At 43.0% G+C, this 19,794-nt stretch overlaps 1 protein-coding gene across 9 annotated transcripts in view; it reads right to left on the bottom strand.

The window, feature by feature from the left end:
* Positions 1-19,794, bottom strand: part of LOC128666129 (golgin subfamily B member 1) — a 438,305-nt gene that overhangs the window by 267,272 nt on the left and 151,239 nt on the right. For 8 of the 9 annotated variants that reach the window (XM_053720543.1, XM_053720552.1, XM_053720548.1 and 5 more), the window contains exon 15: positions 10,431-10,540. The exons of the other annotated variant lie outside the window; for it this stretch is intronic. In XM_053720543.1, coding sequence (XP_053576518.1) covers positions 10,431-10,540 — 110 coding nt within the window. The remainder of the gene's footprint in view (positions 1-10,430; positions 10,541-19,794) is intronic. 9 annotated transcript variants of the gene reach the window in all.

Here is a 19,794-nt window from a genome sequence, read left to right as displayed (position 1 = left end):
GTCTGGATGGGTTCGCAGAAAGACTCTCCCTGCATCTCCAGACTAACATTCGCCAATGCTCTCAATGAGAGCCTGACAAGACTACTTAAAACTCCAATCCAGTACTACCCTACATAAGGAACTACTCTGTATCTTCTGACACTTCTCTGCCAACCTCCTGTGACGAAAGGCAAAGACTGACTGGGGGATGAGGGGAGTGGGGGAGGTATTTAAGCATTTGGTTGGGGTTTCTTTGCCTCCTCCTCGTGGCCAGGTTCAGTATTTCCCAAAAGGAATGAAGCCGTGGACTCTCCTCATATTTAAGGGATAGTAAACCCAAATCTTATTTCTTTCATGATTCAGATAGAGCATGCAATTTTAAGCAACTTTCTGATTAACTCCTACTATCAATTTTTCTTTTTTCTCTTGCTATATTTATTTAAAAAGCACAAATTTAAAGCTTAGGAGCCGGCCCACTTTAGGTTCAGCACCCTGGATAGCGCTTGCATATTGGTGGCTACATTTAGCAAACCAATAAGCAAGCATAACCCAGGTTCTCAGCCAAAAATGGGCCTGCTCTTAAGCTTTACATTCCTACTTTTTAATTAAAGATAGCAAGAGAACAATGAAAAATTGATAATAGGAGTAAATTAAAAAGTTGCTTAAAATTGCATGCTCTATTTGAATCATTGAAGAAAAATTTTGGGTTTAGTGTCCCTTAAGATGGAAATCCAATGACCAAGCATATAGCCACAATGCGTGGAAAAAAGGGGGTGGCACTAGCACTACACTATTATTGAGGCAGGGGTGCTCAATTGAGTTGGTTAGATATAATTATTTATATATGTATATATATGTGTGTATATATCTCTCTCTTGAGAGCAGGGGTGCTTGTGCACAAGGACAACTTTTGGATTGAGTCTTGAGCCCAAAAGGGATCAAGACTGGAAAGTGTGCACTTTGACAGCACTCCAGTCCCTGAATTCAATGAGTGATGTACTCACAATCTCGACCAAAGAATTCTAACTGTTTTGATTAGAATTCTTTGGTCGAGATTGTGAGTACATCACTCATTGAATTCAGGGACGGGAGTGCTTTCAAAGTGCACACTTTCCAGTCTTGATCCCTTTTGGGCTCAAGACTCAATCCAAAAATATAGCCACAATGCCCTGCGGGCTAGCACAGTGACTTAACAACCTGTAAGGTAGCATCCAAAATAAAAGAATTGGCTAGTTTAAAAGCCTTAAAGTGAAGGTAAACTTTGGTGAATGAAAGCCTGTTTTTTTAAAATACTATTAAATACAGGGGCACTTTCATTCATCAAAGTTTACAAAGCAGCCATTTTGGTAAAAAAAAATTACCTTTTTTTCTTTTCACTGCTACCGCAGCTTCCTCCACCTAGAGATCCTCTATTCACACGTCAGCAATGACTAATCCTGCTTCCTCAATGAATTGGAATCAGACAAGGCATTGCACCAATAAAATGCCGCACTTGACCCAGTGGCAATACAAACTTCCATGTAAGCCTCCAGCTTAGTCCATTGATCCTGAAAAGAAGAGCTATCCTCTCTATGAATCGTAGTTCTCTTAGCCAGAGTAGAAATGCCGTACTACTTTAGGCACCGTGCGTCATGATATTTAAAAGGAGACAGCGACAGGAAACATCCTTTTAAAGACAGGAGACTGGGAAAAAGGAATCTCTGACTTCTCCCATTCCTTTGAAAAATCTTCTAGCACAGTCTGAAACAGTAAAAACTTCCACAGAGGAATCCTAGTATTTATAAAGTTTACTAGATTCCTTAGGGTTTACAACGACAGACTTATCGGAGTCGCTCCAAAATAGCCAAAAACAGAATTTATGTTTACCTGATAAATTACTTTCTCCAACGGTGTGTCCGGTCCACGGCGTCATCCTTACTTGTGGGATATTCTCTTCCCCAACAGGAAATGGCAAAGAGCCCAGCAAAGCTGGTCACATGATCCCTCCTAGGCTCCGCCTACCCCAGTCATTCGACCGACGTTAAGGAGGAATATTTGCATAGGAGAAACCATATGATACCGTGGTGACTGTAGTTAAAGAAAATAAATTATCAGACCTGATTAAAAAACCAGGGCGGGCCGTGGACCGGACACACCGTTGGAGAAAGTAATTTATCAGGTAAACATAAATTCTGTTTTCTCCAACATAGGTGTGTCCGGTCCACGGCGTCATCCTTACTTGTGGGAACCAATACCAAAGCTTTAGGACACGGATGAAGGGAGGGAGCAAATCAGGTCACCTAAATGGAAGGCACCACGGCTTGCAAAACCTTTCTCCCAAAAAATAGCCTCAGAAGAAGCAAAAGTATCAAACTTGTAAAATTTGGTAAAAGTGTGCAGTGAAGACCAAGTCGCTGCCCTACATATCTGATCAACAGAAGCCTCGTTCTTGAAGGCCCATGTGGAAGCCACAGCCCTAGTGGAATGAGCTGTGATTCTTTCAGGAGGCTGCCGTCCGGCAGTCTCGTAAGCCAATCTGATGATGCTTTTAATCCAAAAAGAGAGAGAGGTAGAAGTTGCTTTTTGACCTCTCCTTTTACCAGAATAAACAACAAACAAGGAAGATGTTTGTCTAAAATCCTTTGTAGCATCTAAATAGAATTTTAGAGCGCGAACATCCAAATTGTGCAACAAACGTTCCTTCTTCGAAACTGGTTTCGGACACAAAGAAGGCACGACTATCTCCTGGTTAATGTTTTTGTTAGAAACAACTTTTGGAAGAAAACCAGGTTTAGTACGTAAAACCACCTTATCTGCATGGAACACCAGATAAGGAGGAGAACACTGCAGAGCAGATAATTCTGAAACTCTTCTAGCAGAAGAAATTGCAACCAAAAACAAAACTTTCCAAGATAATAACTTAATATCAACGGAATGTAAGGGTTCAAACGGAACCCCCTGAAGAACTGAAAGAACTAAGTTGAGACTCCAAGGAGGAGTCAAAGGTTTGTAAACAGGCTTGATTCTAACCAGAGCCTGAACAAAGGCTTGAACATCTGGCACAGCTGCCAGCTTTTTGTGAAGTAACACAGACAAGGCAGAAATCTGTCCCTTCAAGGAACTTGCAGATAATCCTTTCTCCAATCCTTCTTGAAGAAAGGATAGAATCCTAGGAATCTTTACCTTGTCCCAAGGGAATCCTTTAGATTCACACCAACAGATATATTTTTTCCATATTTTGTGGTAAATTTTTCTAGTTACAGGCTTTCTGGCCTGAACAAGAGTATCAATAACAGAATCTGAGAACCCTCGCTTTGATAAGATCAAGCGTTCAATCTCCAAGCAGTCAGCTGGAGTGGGACCAGATTCGGATGTTCGAACGGACCTTGAACAAGAAGGTCTCGTCTCAAAGGTAGCTTCCATGGTGGAGCCGATGACATATTCACCAGATCTGCATACCAAGTCCTGCGTGGCCACGCAGGAGCTATCAAGATCACCGACGCCCTCTCCTGATTGATCCTGGCTACCAGCCTGGGGATGAGAGGAAACGGCGGGAATACATAAGCTAGTTTGAAGGTCCAAGGTGCTACTAGTGCATCTACTAGAGTCGCCTTGGGATCCCTGGATCTGGACCCGTAGCAAGGAACCTTGAAGTTCTGACGAGAGGCCATCAGATCCATGTCTGGAATGCCCCACAGTTGAGTGATTTGGGCAAAGATTTCCGGATGGAGTTCCCACTCCCCCGGATGCAATGTCTGACGACTCAGAAAATCCGCTTCCCAATTTTCCACTCCTGGGATGTGGATTGCAGACAGGTGGCAGGAGCGAGTCTCCGCCCATTGAATGATTTTGGTCACTTCTTCCATCGCCAGGGAACTCCTTGTTCCCCCCTGATGGTTGATGTACGCAACAGTCGTCATGTTGTCTGATTGAAAACGTATGAACTTGGCCCTCGCTAGCTGAGGTCAAGCCTTGAGAGCATTGAATATCGCTCTCAGTTCCAGAATATTTATCGGTAGAAGAGATTCTTCCCGAGACCAAAGACCCTGAGCTTTCAGGGATCCCCAGACCGCGCCCCAGCCCATCAGACTGGCGTCGGTCGTGACAATGACCCACTTCTGGTCTGCGGGAGGTCACCCCTTGTGACAGGTTGTCCAGGGACAGCCACCAACGGAGTGAGTCTCTGGTCCTCTGATTTACTTGTATCTTCGGAGACAAGTCTGTATAGTCCCCATTCCACTGACTGAGCATACACAGTTGTAATGGTCTTAGATGAATGCGCGCAAAAGGAACTATGTCCATTGCCGCTACCATCAAACCTATCACTTCCATGCACTGCGCTATGGAAGGAAGAGGAACGGAATGAAGTATCCGACAAGAGTTTAGAAGTTTTGTTTTTCTGGTCTCTGTCAGAAAAATCCTCATTTCTAAGGAGTCTATTATTGTTCCCAAGAAGGGAACTCTTGTCGACGGAGATAGAGAACTCTTTTCCACGTTCACTTTCCATCCGTGAGATCTGAGAAAGGCCAGGACTATGTCCGTGTGAGCCTTTGCTTGAGGAAGGGACGACGCTTGAATCAGAATGTCGTCCAAGTAAGGTACTACAGCAATGCCCCTTGGTCTTAGCACCGCCAGAAGGGACCCTAGTACCTTTGTGAAAATCCTTGGAGCAGTGGCTAATCCGAAAGGAAGCGCCACGAACTGGTAATGCTTGTCCAGGAATGCGAACCTTAGGAACCGATGATGTTCCTTGTGGACAGGAATATGTAGATACGCATCCTTTAAATCCACCGTGGTCAAGAATTGACCTTCCTGGAAGGAAGGATAGTTCGAATGGTTTCCATTTTGGACGATGGAACCTTGAGAAACTTGTTTAGGATCTTGAGATCTAAGATTGGTCTGAACGTTCCCTCTTTTTTGGGAACTACGAACAGATTGGAGTAGAACCCCATCCCTCGTTCTTTTAATGGAACAGGATGAATCACTTCCAGAAGATAACCTTGGGAGACTATTTCTAGCGCCCAAGGATCCAGAACATCTCTTGCCCAAGCCTGAGTGAAGAGAGAGAGTCTGCCCCCCACCAAATCCGGTCCCGGATCGGGGGCCCGCATCTCATGCTGTCTTGGGAGCAGTGGCAGGTTTCTTGGCCTGCTTTCCTTTGTTCCAGCCTTGCATTGGTCTCCAGGCTGGATTGGCTTGAGAAGTATTACCCTCCTGCTTAGAGGACGTAGCACTTGGGGCTGGTCCGTTTCTGCGAAAGGGACGAAAATTAGGTTTATTTTTGGCCTTGAAAGACCTATTCTGAGGAAGGGCGTGGCCCTTGCCCCCAGTGATATCAGAGATAATCTCTTTCAAGTCAGGGCCAAACAGTGTTTTCCCCTTGAAAGGAATGTCAAACAATTTGTTCTTGGAAGACGCATCCGCTGACCAAGATTTTAACCAAAGCGCTCTGCGCGCCACAATAGCAAACCCAGAATTTTTCGCCGCTAACCTAGCCAATTGCAAGGTGGCGTCTAGGGTGAAAGAATTAGCCAATTTAAGAGCACGAATTCTGTCCATAATCTCCTCATAAGAAGAAGAATTACTAATAATCGCCTTTTCTAGCTCATCGAACCAGAAACACGCGGCTGTAGTGACAGGGACAATGCATGCAATTGGTTGTAGAAGGTAACCTTGCTGAACAAACATCTTTTTTAGCAAACCTTCTAATTTTTTATCCATAGGATCTTGGAAAGCACAACTATCTTCTATGGGTATAGTGGTGCGCTTGTTTAGAGTAGAAACCGCCCCCTCGACCTTGGGGACTGTCTGCCATAAGTCCTTTCTAGGGTCGACTATAGGAAACAATTTTTTAAATATGGGGGGAGGTACGAAAGGTATACCGGGCCTGTCCCATTCTTTCGGGGCCTCTAGGAACTTGTCCATTTTACATAGTGTTTCTGGAATGACCAGATAATCACAATCATCCAAATTGGATAACACCTCCTTAAGCAGAGCGCGGAGATGTTCCAACTTAAATTTAAAAGTAATCACATCAGGTTCAGCTTGTTGAGAAATTTTTCCTGAATCTGAAATTTCTCCCTCAGACAAAACCTCCCTGGCCCCCTCAGACTGGTGTAGGGGCCCTTCAGAAACAATATCATCAGCGTCCTCATGCTCTTCAGTATTTTCTAAAACAGAGCAGTCGCGCTTTCGCTGATAAGTGGGCATATTGGCTAAAATGTTTTTGATAGAATTATCCATTACAGCCGTTAATTGTTGCATAGTAAGGAGTATTGGCGCGCTAGATGTACTAGGGGCCTCCTGTATGGGCAAGACTGGTGTAGACGAAGGAGGGGATGATGCAGTACCATGCTTACTCCCCTCACTTGAGGAATCATCTTGGGCATCATTTTTACTAAATTTTTTATGACATAAATCACATCTATTTATGAGAAGGAACCTTGGCTTCCCCACAGTCAGAACACAATCTATCTGGTAGTTCAGACGTGTTAAACAGGCATAAACTTGATAACAAAGCACAAAAAACGTTTTAAAATAAAACCGTTACTGTCACTTTAAATTTTAAACTGAACACACTTTATTACTGCAATTGCGAAAAAGTATGAAGGAATTGTTCAAAATTCACCAAAATTTCACCACAGTGTCTTAAAGCCTTAAAAGTATTGCACGCCAAATTTGGAAGCTTTAACCCTTAAAATAACGGAACCGGAGCCGTTTTTATATTTAACCCCTTTACAGTCCCTGGAATCTGCTTTGCTGAGACCCAACCAAGCCCAAAGGGGAATACGATACCAAATGATGCCTTCAGAAAGACTTTTCTATGTATCAGAGCTCCACACACATGCAGCTGCATGTCATGCTGTTCTCAAAAACAAGTGCGCCATACCGGCGCGAAAATGAGGCTCTGACTATGATTAGGGAAAGCCCCTATAGAATAAGGTGTCTAAAACAGTGCCTGCCGATATTATTTTACAAAAAATACCCAGATTAAATGATTCCTCAAGGCTAAATATGTGTAAATATGATCGATTTAGCCCAGAAAATGTCTACAGTCTTAATAAGCCCTTGTGAAGCCCTTATTTACTGTCTGAATAAAAATGGCTTACCGGATCCCATAGGGAAAATGACAGCTTCCAGCATTACATCGTCTTGTTAGAATGTGTCATACCTCAAGCAGCAAAAGACTGCTCACTGTTCCCCCAACTGAAGTTAATTCCTCTCAACAGTCCTGTGTGGAACAGCCATGGATTTTAGTAACGGTTGCTAAAATCATTTTCCTCATACAAACAGAAATCTTCATCTCTTTTCTGTTTCAGAGTAAATAGTACATACCAGCACTATTTTAAAATAACAAACTCTTGATTGAATAATAAAAACTACAGTTAAACACTAAAAAACTCTAAGCCATCTCCGTGGAGATGTTGCCTGTACAACGGCAAAGAGAATGACTGGGGTAGGCGGAGCCTAGGAGGGATCATGTGACCAGCTTTGCTGGGCTCTTTGCCATTTCCTGTTGGGGAAGAGAATATCCCACAAGTAAGGATGACGCCGTGGACCGGACACACCTATGTTGGAGAAACCTCCTTTAACCATACACAAAGGTGTCCAAGCTAAAATCTGAAAGATACTACTTCAGCATCAGATGAAGGAATTATACTGTCCAAATCTGAGATTTCATCCTCAGAGGCTACTGCCATATTCTCCTCATCAGACATATGAGGAAGGCAACCAAAGTAGCAGCAGGTGGTACAGAAACCTTACTATCTGAATCTCTAATATTCCTCTTGCGATTTCCCTTTAGTATAAAAAAAGCAGATAATGCCACAGATACCGCAGAAGGTACCAGGACCGAAAATTGAGAGGAACCATAGAGGCACACTGCCTAAACAGCATCATCCTGGGAGACATGAGACTCAGAGTGCAACAAACTGGGTGTACATAGCATATATTTCTATAATATATGCAGTATCGAATTGGACAAATTAAAGTGTCTAGAAATTTGTCCTGAGGAACAAGAGGCTCAAAGAAAAATATAACTTAATTTAGAAGTAATTATATTAATATAAGGGACATAAATGTCTACTACAACAATTTCTCCTCCAGAGCCATAAATCATCCCTGTCCCAAGACCAACTAAATGACAACCACTAAACTAAAGTTATATATAATGACATTAATGAGAAAACATTAAATACATACTCTCGAACAGCCCACAGAATTGTAATACACTCAAGCAATGGTCTCCTAACGAAGAGAGAACAAAGCTGCTTCGTAAAAATTTAACTACGTTCAAAATTTCAAATATCACAGAACTAGAACGCCGATCCGTTCTCATGCCAGAGAACGAAGCGGGACTACATTCTAGGTTAAGGAACACCCAAAAATGGTGCCGCTCCGCTGTGGGGACGAAAAAGAGGCGGGAACATAAATGCAGCAAGGAAATGAAGCGCGTATACTGCATCAAGCTGGATTCCGCCAATATCGGCTACAAATGAGGGAATTATCCTGCCTTATACACGTTTCTACTGTCACATCCGCCTCCCTATAATCCCTGCAGAGCTAAAGATCGCTTGTCTCTGCTAAAAAGCGGAAGAAATTAAACAGTCCCATGTGAATGGCGCCTCTAAAGAAAGAGCGCACCTCCTAATAGACCGATTAGAACTGAGAGTGGCTGCCTACAGAAAGACAAGGCAATAAAAGTAGTAAGGGAAGACTAACCCTTCTCTATACCAAGTCCCCATAAAAGGTTAACCCCCTCCTTTTGCCATGAAGGAAGTTAAACCTAAAGTCTCCATGTCACATACTATTAGTGCCTGCCCACTGCCATAAAAACATCCTTACCTAAGGACTTAGTGCCCCAGCTTGAGTACAGAGGGTACTTAACCCCCTTCAGTGCCAGCCTCCTAGCCCCAGAAGACAAAAAGGCACTTACCTGCACTTTAAGCTGTCCGGCAGGAAGACAGCTTACACGGCGTGGGAGGAAGACGCTCCTCACAGAGATCTGTAGAAAAAAGAAAGAACAGAGTAAACCTTCTCTGGCTTTCTATACTAGGGCAGCACAATATTAGGAAAACACAGCAAGGCCCACCTTACAAGTTCCTAACTGCTTTAAAGCCACCACTGTCCTACTGGAGAGATTAACGTGGAGTACGGCTAGCCCCAATCTTGAGAGGAAAGATCAGAGCAAACCTACTCTGGCTTTCAAAATAATAAAATCTTGATTGAAGTGAAATAAATCCAATCTTTTGCAGACACCAAAACTTCACCTCCTCCTTGCACCGAAGGCAAAGAGAAGGACTGGGGTTTGTGGGAAGGGAGTGATACTTAACAGTTTAACTGTGGTGCTCTTTACCTCCTCCTGCTGGCCAGGAGTGATATTCCCAACAGTAATTGATGAAGCCGTGGACTCACCATATCTTAGGACAGAAAATACACTTTTCTGTGACACCCCAGATAAGGATTGATGGGCCAATCAGCAGTAGACATATGGGGTGTTCAATGAATAATCTGATCTAATGCAGTATCAGTCACAGACACTCACTGAAAGCCTCACAAGTAATGAACGCAGTAAAGATCCTACACAGCCTTCACATAGAAGGAAAGGGCACAGGAGTGTGGGTCTGAGTGTGAATCTTCGGATTTTGTTGTTGCATCTCAAAAGGGGACTCTCTGCACTGGTGAGTGCCACTAGGGTGAGCCAAGATAAGCAAGATTTTCTTTTGCAAGGATATGAGACCAGTCTCCATAAACTCCACCTTAATCAGCAGATATTATATCAAACAATGAACAATACACATAAGTTAAATGTTATATGGCTCAACTATTTAACATAACTTTGTTATTAAACTGATTAAAGTGAATGTAACGTTTGCGGAATGAGTGCCCAGTTTTTAAAAATCCTATTAAAAACAGGGGCATTTTCATTAATCAAACTTTACATTGCAATGGTTTTGTTAAAATACTTACCCTTTCTTCTTGAAAGCCGCTCCAGCGCTTCTCCAGCCCGTCGCAAGCCTCTTTATACGTCAGCAATGACAATTCCGGCATCCTCCAATCACGGCTCCCCCCCCCCCCCGGGAATCATTTCCTAAAGCAACGCCGTAATAGGAGGAAGGCCGGGATTGCCATTTCTGACGTAGGAAGAGGCTTGCGACGGGCGGGTAAAGCGCTGGAGCGGCTTTCACGAAGAAAAGGTAAGTATTTTAACAAAACCAGTGAAATGTAAAGTTTGATGAATAAAAGTGCCACTGTTTTTAATAGGATTATTAAAAACCGGGCACTGGTTCATCAAAATTTACATTCACTTTAAGTAAACTTTTCTTAAGGGATAAGAGCATAGAAAAACAGCCTGTTTGTGTACCTTAAGGGATGGACTCAGCCACCTCTGCAGATTATGTGATCCCAAGCTAATAGTGCAGGTTAGTATAAGGATTACAGTACATGTGTGAATAGACAATAGTGACACTCACCTGCAGCTTTGCAGCTCCCTTGCTTCCTTTCCGTCTTGGCTGACGCAGTCTGCCCACTCCTCGAGCGCCACTCAGCTCCTCCTCCAACTCCTGCTGCCCTGAGTCCATGGCTGGATCGGAGCAGCCAGGAAAGAACCAGTCATCCTCAATCAGTTTTGTGCCACAGGAAAGCAAATCATAACACCAGACTAACCCACAGGCTCACACTCAAAACCATTACACTCACTGTGCATTTCCCTAACCCACCCCATTCTCACAACACTTCAAAATTTGTGAATAAGCAAACACAAATTACCAACTAGAGGAACAAATCAGCGTGCAAAGTTAGAGGGTACAGCCAATATGTAGAACAAACACAGAAAAAAGAGCTATAGTGTTGCATCTGACAGTTACTTATATTGGTACGTAGATTACGTCATTTTGGGATGTCTCATTTTAGTGCAGATTGCAATGGTTGACACAAAAATGAAATACAGAGCAAACTGGCATCAAGATATAAATCATTTTATTCCTTTGTGATGAGAATATTCTGCAATATATTTATACAAACTTTGGATCATTTTCTATAGCTAATAATTCAGTTGCAGCCAACATATTCCCATCCGTTTTGTGATCTGACAAAATCTTGTGACCCAGTGAGCACAGCACATAACGGCTGTGGATGAAGCAGAAGGGAAACTTGTTCATCTGAAGTTCAGTTGCTGAATTTGTTTAATAGGCAACACAGCCTGGGGTATAAAGAACTGTGGTTTACGTGACTTATTTTAGTATGTAACCAAACAATAATTATCACTATAAAACAGTGTGTAGCTACAAATGCAAGTAAAATATACTGAAAACAACAAATGTGAAATATAGCACAGTGCACTATATAGATAAGGATATAGCCCTTGGTTGTACACAAATCTTACACAATAGAGAGCTAATAACATGCGCATATATGAATCCTACTCCACCACTGGCAAGGCTGCAGGAGACCACAGGAACGCGGAATGTAACATAGCGTTTTTCAGCCGTAGATATAATCTGTACGGTTACTGGTCCTAGATTGTTGCTTGTGTGACTGGTGATCTCCAATTTTATGGTATATATTTTTTAATAAATGTAAAATTTCTCGGATCCTGTGGCCTACTGTTGCCTTGCCAGGTATATATACATGCCCATGTTACTGAGAGATCTCTAGTGTGTGAGTACGGTCCTGAGATTTGTTATATACACTTATCACAGAACTTCACTTATTATACTTACCTTTCTTTTGAGGTCAACTGAAATTGGAAACAAGAAGAACTGGAGATTTGTGAACAACCAAGGACTATATCCTTATTTATATCACATTGTTTTATAGTGAATGGTGCTATATTTTACATTTATTGTTTTTCATTATTATTTTAGATTTTGAACGTTCAAAAAGATCAAATGAACCTGCTTTCCAAGTGTCACTTTTGCTTTAACATTAGCAGTGTATATTCAATTTGCATGATTGCTTTTGGATTAACAAATGAAGCCCCGGGGAATCTCCAGCCATGCAGTGTTTACAGTTACACCAGTCCCAGTAATGCCAAGAGCCATCTCTGCGACACGCACACACCAAGCAATGAGTTAGTAAGATAAGTATGTGCCAAGCGCAAAATCAAAACAGGCGGAATTAGTGGCATGTTATGCAATAAATGGGCAACACAGCCAGCTGCTGTGCACTGCTGCATGTTTCCCCTCAAGATAATGCTCTGGGGGAACCCAACAGCAGTGCACCACCGACTGATGTAGCAAGAAAGAACCTGCATGCACAAAACTGATGGGAAACTATGTTCTTGGTGGCTGAGCCAATCACAGTATAGGGTAGATGAGTAGAGGGGAGGAACGCCGAGCGCTCGGTGCGTTTAATGGTGGGGAAAAAAAATAATAATCATGCTCAGATGAGAAATAATGATAAAATTACATATATAGTAGCAACCCATTACAGCAGGCTGTGTTTTGTGAGGATGATGAGCTATTGCTATCAGAAGGAAGTCACCACTAATCCCCAACGCTTGGCCGTGCAATAAAATTAAAGGGCCATGATACCCAAATAGCTGTAAAAAGCTGACTCGAAAATATCACCTGAACATCTCTATGTAAAAAAGAAAGATATTTTACCTCAAAAGTTCCTCAGTAGCCATATCCCATTGTAAAGGACTACTAAGCAGCAAATCAGTAGGTCTGTCCCGGGACAGCAAAAAGCAGCGAGCATTCGTGCACACATATTATTTCCCTATTCAGTTTAAGGAAGTTTAATATGAAATCTCATGAGAGTTAAGTCAAATCTCATGAGATCACAGTAAAAGAGTTCATGACCTCAGCACTGTTGATGCCGATTGGCTGCTGTTCATTTCTTCATTATTATTTTTTTACCTGCAGCTGGGCAGCAGCTGAATTATAACTTTTTATACAGAATTTACTCTGCTCAGCTGAGGAGATTGTGAGGTAAAATATCTTCCTTTTTTACATAGAGATGCTTAGGTCATATTTTCCTGTCAGCTTTTTACAGTTATACTGCATCAGTTTCAAGTAATTCAGAATATGAGTATTATGTTCCTTTAAGGTGTGCCGTGACTTACTAATCTCACTACTCTAGCCCCCTGATGCAGACACTGGCCCAGATATATCTAACACAGAAGATGGCAAATACTAAATATATTGTATCATCCTCGGAACAGCCATAAAACCGCAGGTGAGTAACATATTTATGTTTCCTTCCAACTTTTAGGCTCTCAAAAAGTGAGTCAAGACCTTGGGTGTCACACAGAATTAGAGACAAGTGGGTACATTTCTAGATTGTTAAGAGTAATAAACTCATGTTTGTAAATATTAAACTGCAGTCATCATATGTAATGTGCACTGGTTAATACTGATACCTCCCAGTGACGCACACAACACAAGCACTAGGAAGTTTTTAACTGTTTTCCTTTAGATGCAGCAAAGGAAATAAATGAATGCAATGGCCGATTAGTATTTCATAGTTTATGGTGGCACAATAAGCTGTGAGGTTTCTAGAGTAGGACACGTATAATATCTGTAACCTCAGCAGATCTTGTCAGGTAACCTATGCACATAACGTGTTAGCTCTTTCTAAATAAAAACAAAATTTATGCTTACCTGATAAATTTATTTATTGACACGATGAGTCCACGGATCATCTAATTACTATTGGGAATATCACTCCTGCCCAGCAGGAGGCAGCAAAGAGCACCACAGCAAAGCTGTTAAATATCCCCTCCCTTCCCTCCAACCCCAGTCATTCGACCGAAGCAAAGGAGAGAAAGGAAGCAACAAGGTGCAGAGGTGTCTGAAGTTTATAACATACCAACAACCTGTCTAAAAAAACAGAGGGGGCCGTGGACTCATCGTGTCAAGAAAGAAAAAAAAAATTATCAGGTAAGCATAAATTTTGTTTTCTTTCTATAATGACACGATGAGTCCACGGATCATCTAATTACTATTGGGAATCAATACCCAAGCTAGAGTACACAGATGATAAGGGAGGGACAAGACAGGGAACCTAAACAGAAGGCACCACTGCTTGAAGAACCTTTCTCCCAAAAGCGGCCTCAGCTGAGCAAAAAGTGTCAAATTTATAGAATTTTGAAAAATTGTGAAGAGAGGACCAAGTTGCAGCCTTGCAAATCTGTTCCACAGAAACTTCATTTTTGAATGCCCAGGAAGAGGAAACAGCCCTCGTAGAATGAGCAGTAACTCTCTCAGGAGGCTGCTGTCCAGCAGTTTCATAGGCAAAGCGAATGAAACTCTTCAGCCACAAAGAAAGAGAAGTAGCCGTAGCTTTCTGCCTCTTACGTTTCCCAGAGAATACCACAAACAGAGCAGAAGACTGACGAAAATCTTTAGTCGCCTGTAAATAGAATTTTAATGCACACACCACGTCCAGATTGTGCAAAAGCTGTTCCTTTTGAGAAGAAGGATTAGGACACAAGGAAGGAACAACAATCGCCTGATTAATGTTCTGGTCTGAAACTACTTTAGGGAGAAACCCTAACTTAGTACGCAAAACCACCTTATGCGAATGAAAAAAAAGTTAAGGAGACTCATACTGTAATGCCGAGAGCTCTGACACTCTACGAGAAGATGAAATAGCAACAAGAAACAAAGCTTTCCAAGATAACAACTTAATATCTAAGGAATGCATAGGCTCAAACAGAGCCCCTTGAAGAACCTTAAGAACTAAATTAAGACTCCAGGGAGGAGTAACTGGCTTGAACACAGGCCTGATCCTGACCAAGGCCTGACAAAACGATTGCACGTCTGGGACATCCACCAGACCGTTATGTAACAAAATAGACAAGGCAGATATTTGACCCTTTAGGGAACTTGCTGATAACCCCTTCTCCAAACCTTCTTTGAGAAAGGACAGAATTCTAGAAATCCTAACTCTACTCCAAGAATAGCCCTTGGATTCACACCAATATAGATAGGTGAAAGGTCTGCCTGCTCAGGAAGTCTGCCTCCCAGTTGTCCACTCCTGGGATGTGGATTGCCGACAGACAGCAATTGTGGGTCTCCGCTCACTGAATGATCTTGGTTACCTCTGTCATGGCCAAGGAACTCCGAGTTCCTCCCTGATGGTTGATGTAAGCCACCTGAGGAACCAGGCTGAAGCTAACTGAGGCCAGGTCAGAAGAGCATTGAAGATTGCTCTCAGCTCCAGAATGTTTATGGGTAGAACAGACTCCAACCGAGTCCATGTTCCCTGAGGCTTTAGAGAGCCCCAGACTGCTCCCCATCCTAAAAGGCTGGCTTCTGTTGTCACAATCACCCAAGAGGGTCTGCGAAAGCAGGTTCCTTGGAAGAGATGATTCTGAGACAAGCACCAAAGAAGAGAATCCCTTGTCTCCTGCTCCAGCTTTAATCGCGGAGACAGATCCGCATAATCTCCGTTTCACTGACTGAGCATGCTTAATTCCAGAGGTCTGAGGTAGAAACGGGCGAACAAGATGATATCCATTGCCGCTACCATCAGCCCGATTACCTCCATGCACTGAGCCACTGAAGGCTGAGGAGAGGACAGAAGCGCTAGGCAAGAATCGAAAATCTTTGATTTCCTGACTTCTGTCAGAAAAATTTTCATTGATAAGGAATCTCTTATGGTTCCCAAGAAAATTACCCTTGTATTTGGAACTAAGGCATTTTTTTCCAAATTTACCTTCCAACGTGAGATCGCAGGAAAGATAACATTTCAATGTGGGATTTTGTTTGTTGAAAGGATGGCGCCTGAACCAGAATGTCGTCCAGATAAGGCACAACTGCAATGCCCCGCAATCGGAGCACCGCCAACAGGGATCCCAGAACCTTTGAGAAAATTCTGGAAACTGTGGCAAGGCCGAATGGAAGATGCACAAACTGGAAGTGTTTGTCTAGAAATGCAAACTTTAGAAACTTGTAATGGTCCCTGTGGATGAGAACATGCAGGTACGCTTCCTTTAAATCTACCGTTGTTATAAATTGACCCTCTTGGACCAAAGGAAGAATGGAACCAATAGTTTCCATCTTGAAGGACGGCACTCTGAGGAATTTGTTCAGACTCTTGAGATCTAAAATTGGTCTGAAGGTTCCCTCCTTTTTGGGAACCACAAACAGATTTTAGTAGAACCCCAGACCCCGTTCCTGCATCGGAAAAGGAACTATCACTCCCAGGTCGGAGAGGTCCTGAACACAGTGCAAGAGTGCCTCTCTTTTTGTCTGGCCTACAGATAATCTTGAAAGCAGAAACCTGCCCCTGGGAGGAAAGGTCTTGAACTCTAGTTTGTATCCCTGGGACAGGATGTCCACCGCCCAGGGATCCTGAACATCTCAAACCCATACCTGAGTGAAGAAGGAAAGTCTGCCTCCCACAAGATCCGGTCCCGGATCGGGGGCAGGCCCTTCATGCTGCTTTTGATTCAATAGCAGGCTTTTTGGACTGTTTTCCTTTGGACCTCCAGGAAGGCTTGGACTGCTCCTGCTTGGAAGAGGGAGAGGAAGGCTTTCCCTTGAAATTTCAAAAGGAACGAAAATTACTCTGACGTCCCTTTTGTTTATTTCTCTTATCCTGCGGGAGGTAATGGCCCTTTCCTCCTGTAATGTCAGAAATTATTTCTGTCAAGCTCGGCCCAAACAAGGTCTTTCCCTTGTAAGGAATCGCCAAAAGTTTAGACTTAGATGACACATCCGCAGACCAAGATTTTAACCATAAAGCTCTGCGGGCCAGTACAGCAAAATCAGAAATCTTACCTCCCAGCTAAATAACCTGAAGGGAAGCATCCGTGATAAAGGAGTTGGCCAACTTAAGGGCCTTTATCCTATCCTGGATTTCTTAGAGGGGAGTATCTGTCTGAATAGAATCAGACAACGCATCAAACCAGTATGCTGCCGCACTAGTGACAGTAGCGATACAAACCGCAGGTTGCCATTGTAAACCATGGTGTACATACATTTACTTGAGCAACCCCTCTAACTTCTTATCCATAGGCTCCTTAAAGGAACAACTATCCTTTATGGGAATAGTCGTTCTCTTGGCTAGCGTAGAAATTGCCCCTTCCATTTTGGACACCGTCTGCCAAGACTCCTTGATAGAGTCTGCGATAGGAAACATCTTTTTAAATATAGGGGATGGAGAAAAAGGGATACCCGGTCTCTCCCATTCCTTAGCAATAATCTCTGTAGCCCTATCTGGTACAGAAAATACCTCCACCATGGAGGGCACATCAAAATACTTAGCTTGCTAGACTTCTTAGGAGTGACTACGACGGTAGTATGGGAAAAGCATGACAACGCATCAGATACCGCTGATGACATTAGGAAAGCGATGTCTTGCAAGCTAACTCCAGGTGGAGTAATAGAGCGAGCGCAGGGCACTGGCTGTATGGACGCTACATTTTTTGACGCTTGAGGAGAAAGCTTCGGCATATCTAGAACATTGTCAGAAGACTCCAGAACAGTATCCGCCTTAGACAATGTTGGCTCAGGAAAAAGTCTATCCCTGTAATGTAAAGTTCCGTCAATACATGAGGAATAGAAAGGGATTGGTGGTTCTACATTAGCATCAAAACATAAACATGTAACATCTTGCAGGGTTTCTTGGTCCATCTTTATTCACCAATAAACAGACAACTGATATTTAATTCAGAAAATATCCAAAAACAGCCTCAGACGAGGCAAAAGTATCAAATTTGTAAAATTTGGAAAAAGTGTGAAGAGACGACCAAGTTGCAGCTTTGCAAATCTGTTCAACCGAAGCATCATTTTTGAATGCCCATGAAGAAGCCATAGTTCTAGTGGAATGAGCCGTAATACGTGCAGGAGGCTGCTGTCCAGCAGTCTCATATGCAAACCGGATGATACTCTTCAGCCAAAATGAAAGAGAGGTAGCCGTAGATTTCTGACCCATACACTTCCCAGAAAAAACAATAAACAGGGAAGAAGATTGACGAAAATCCTTAGTGGCCTGCAAGTAAAACCTTAAAGCACGGACCACATCCAAATTATGAAACAGTCGCTACTTCTTAGAAGAAGGGTTAGGACACAAGGAAGGAACAACAATTTCCTGATTAATATTTTTAGTAGAAACGACCTTAGGAAGAAAACCAGGTTTGGTACGAAACACCACCTTATCAGAATGGAAAACAAGATAAGGAGAATCACATTGTAATGCCGAAAGCTCAGAAACTCTGCGAGCAGAAGAAATAGCAACCAAAAATAAAACTTTCCAAGATAACAACTTAATATCTATGGAATGCATAGGTTCAAACGGAACCCATTGAAGAACACTAAGAACTAAATTCAAACTCCAAGGAGGAGCAATTGGTCTAAACACAGGCCTGATTCTAGTCAGAGCCTGACAAAAAGACTGAACATCTGGAACATCTGCCAGACGCTTGTGTAGCAAAATAGACAAAAGCAGAAATCTGTCCCTTTAAGGAACTTGCTGACAACCCTTTCTCCAATCCTTCTTGGAGAAAAAGACAAAATCCTGGGAATCCTAACCCTACTCCATGAGTAGCCCTTGGATTCGCACCAATAAAAATATTTATGCCATATCTTATAGTAAATCTTTCTAGTAACAGGCTTACGTGCCTGAATCAAGGTATCAATGACCGAATCAGAGAACCCTCGCTTAGATAAAATCAAGCGCTCAATCTCCAAGCAGTTAGCTGCAGAGTAACTAGATTCGGATGATGGAAGGGTCCCTGAATGAGAAGGTCTTTCCTCAATGGAAGCTTCCACGGTGGCTGAGATGACATGTCCACCAGATCGGCATACCAAGTCCTGCGAGGCCACGCAGGAGCTATGAGGATCACCGAGGCCCTCTCGTGTTTGGCTTGAGCAATCACCCGGGGAAGAAGAGCAAATGGAGGGAACACATAAGCTAGGCTGAACGACCAAGGCACTGCCAAGGCATCTATCAGTTCGCCCTGAGGATCCCTGGACCTGTGCCCGTATCTCGGAAGCTTGGCATTCTGACGAGATGCCATAAGATCCAACTCCGGCCTGCCCCATCTGAGAATCAGGTTGGTAAATACCTCCGGATGGAGTTCCCATTCCCCCGGATGAAAAGTCTGTCTGCTCAGAAAATCCGCTTCCCAGTTTTCCACTCCTGGGATGTGGATAGCCGACAGATAACAAGAGTGAGCCTCCACCAACTGAATTATCTTGGCTACTTCTGTCATCGCTAAGGAACTCCTTGTTCTTCTCTGATGATTGATGTAAGCTACAGTCTTAATGTTGTCCGAATGGAATCTGATGAATTTGGCCGAAAGCCAACTGAGGCCAAGCCTGAAGCGCATTGAATATTGCTCTCAACTCTAGCATATTGATGGGAAGTAGAGACTCCGATCGAGTCCATACACTTTGAGCCCTCAGGGAGTTCCAGACTGCCCCCCATCCTATCAGACTAGCATCCGTCACTATCACCCATGAGGGTCTGCGGAATCATGTCCCCTGGGACAGATGATCCAGCGACAACCACCATAGAAGAAAGTCCCTGGTCTCCTGATCTAGATCTATTTGAGGAGACAAATTTGCATAATCTCCATTCCACTGTCTGAGATGAAAACGAGCAAACGGAATGATGTCCATTGCCGCTACCATCAATCCAATTGCCTCCATGCACTGAGCCACTGACGGCCGAGGAGTGGACTGAAGGGCTCAGCATGTATTCAGAATCTTTAACTTTCTGACTTCTGTCAAAAAGATCTTCATGGATAGAGTTGATTAGAGTTCCCAAGAAAGGAACCCTTGTCTGCGGAACTAGCAAACTCTTCTCTAGATTCACTTTCCACCCGTGAGTCCTTAGAAAGGACAGAACAATGTCGGTATGAGACTTCGTTAGCTGATAAGA

This window comes from Bombina bombina, chromosome 7 (genome assembly GCF_027579735.1).
Source record: "Bombina bombina isolate aBomBom1 chromosome 7, aBomBom1.pri, whole genome shotgun sequence".
NCBI classification, from domain to species: Eukaryota; Metazoa; Chordata; class Amphibia; order Anura; family Bombinatoridae; genus Bombina; species Bombina bombina.
The sequence above is the reverse complement of the archived record's forward strand: the minus strand, read 5'-3'. Positions and strand labels throughout refer to the sequence as shown.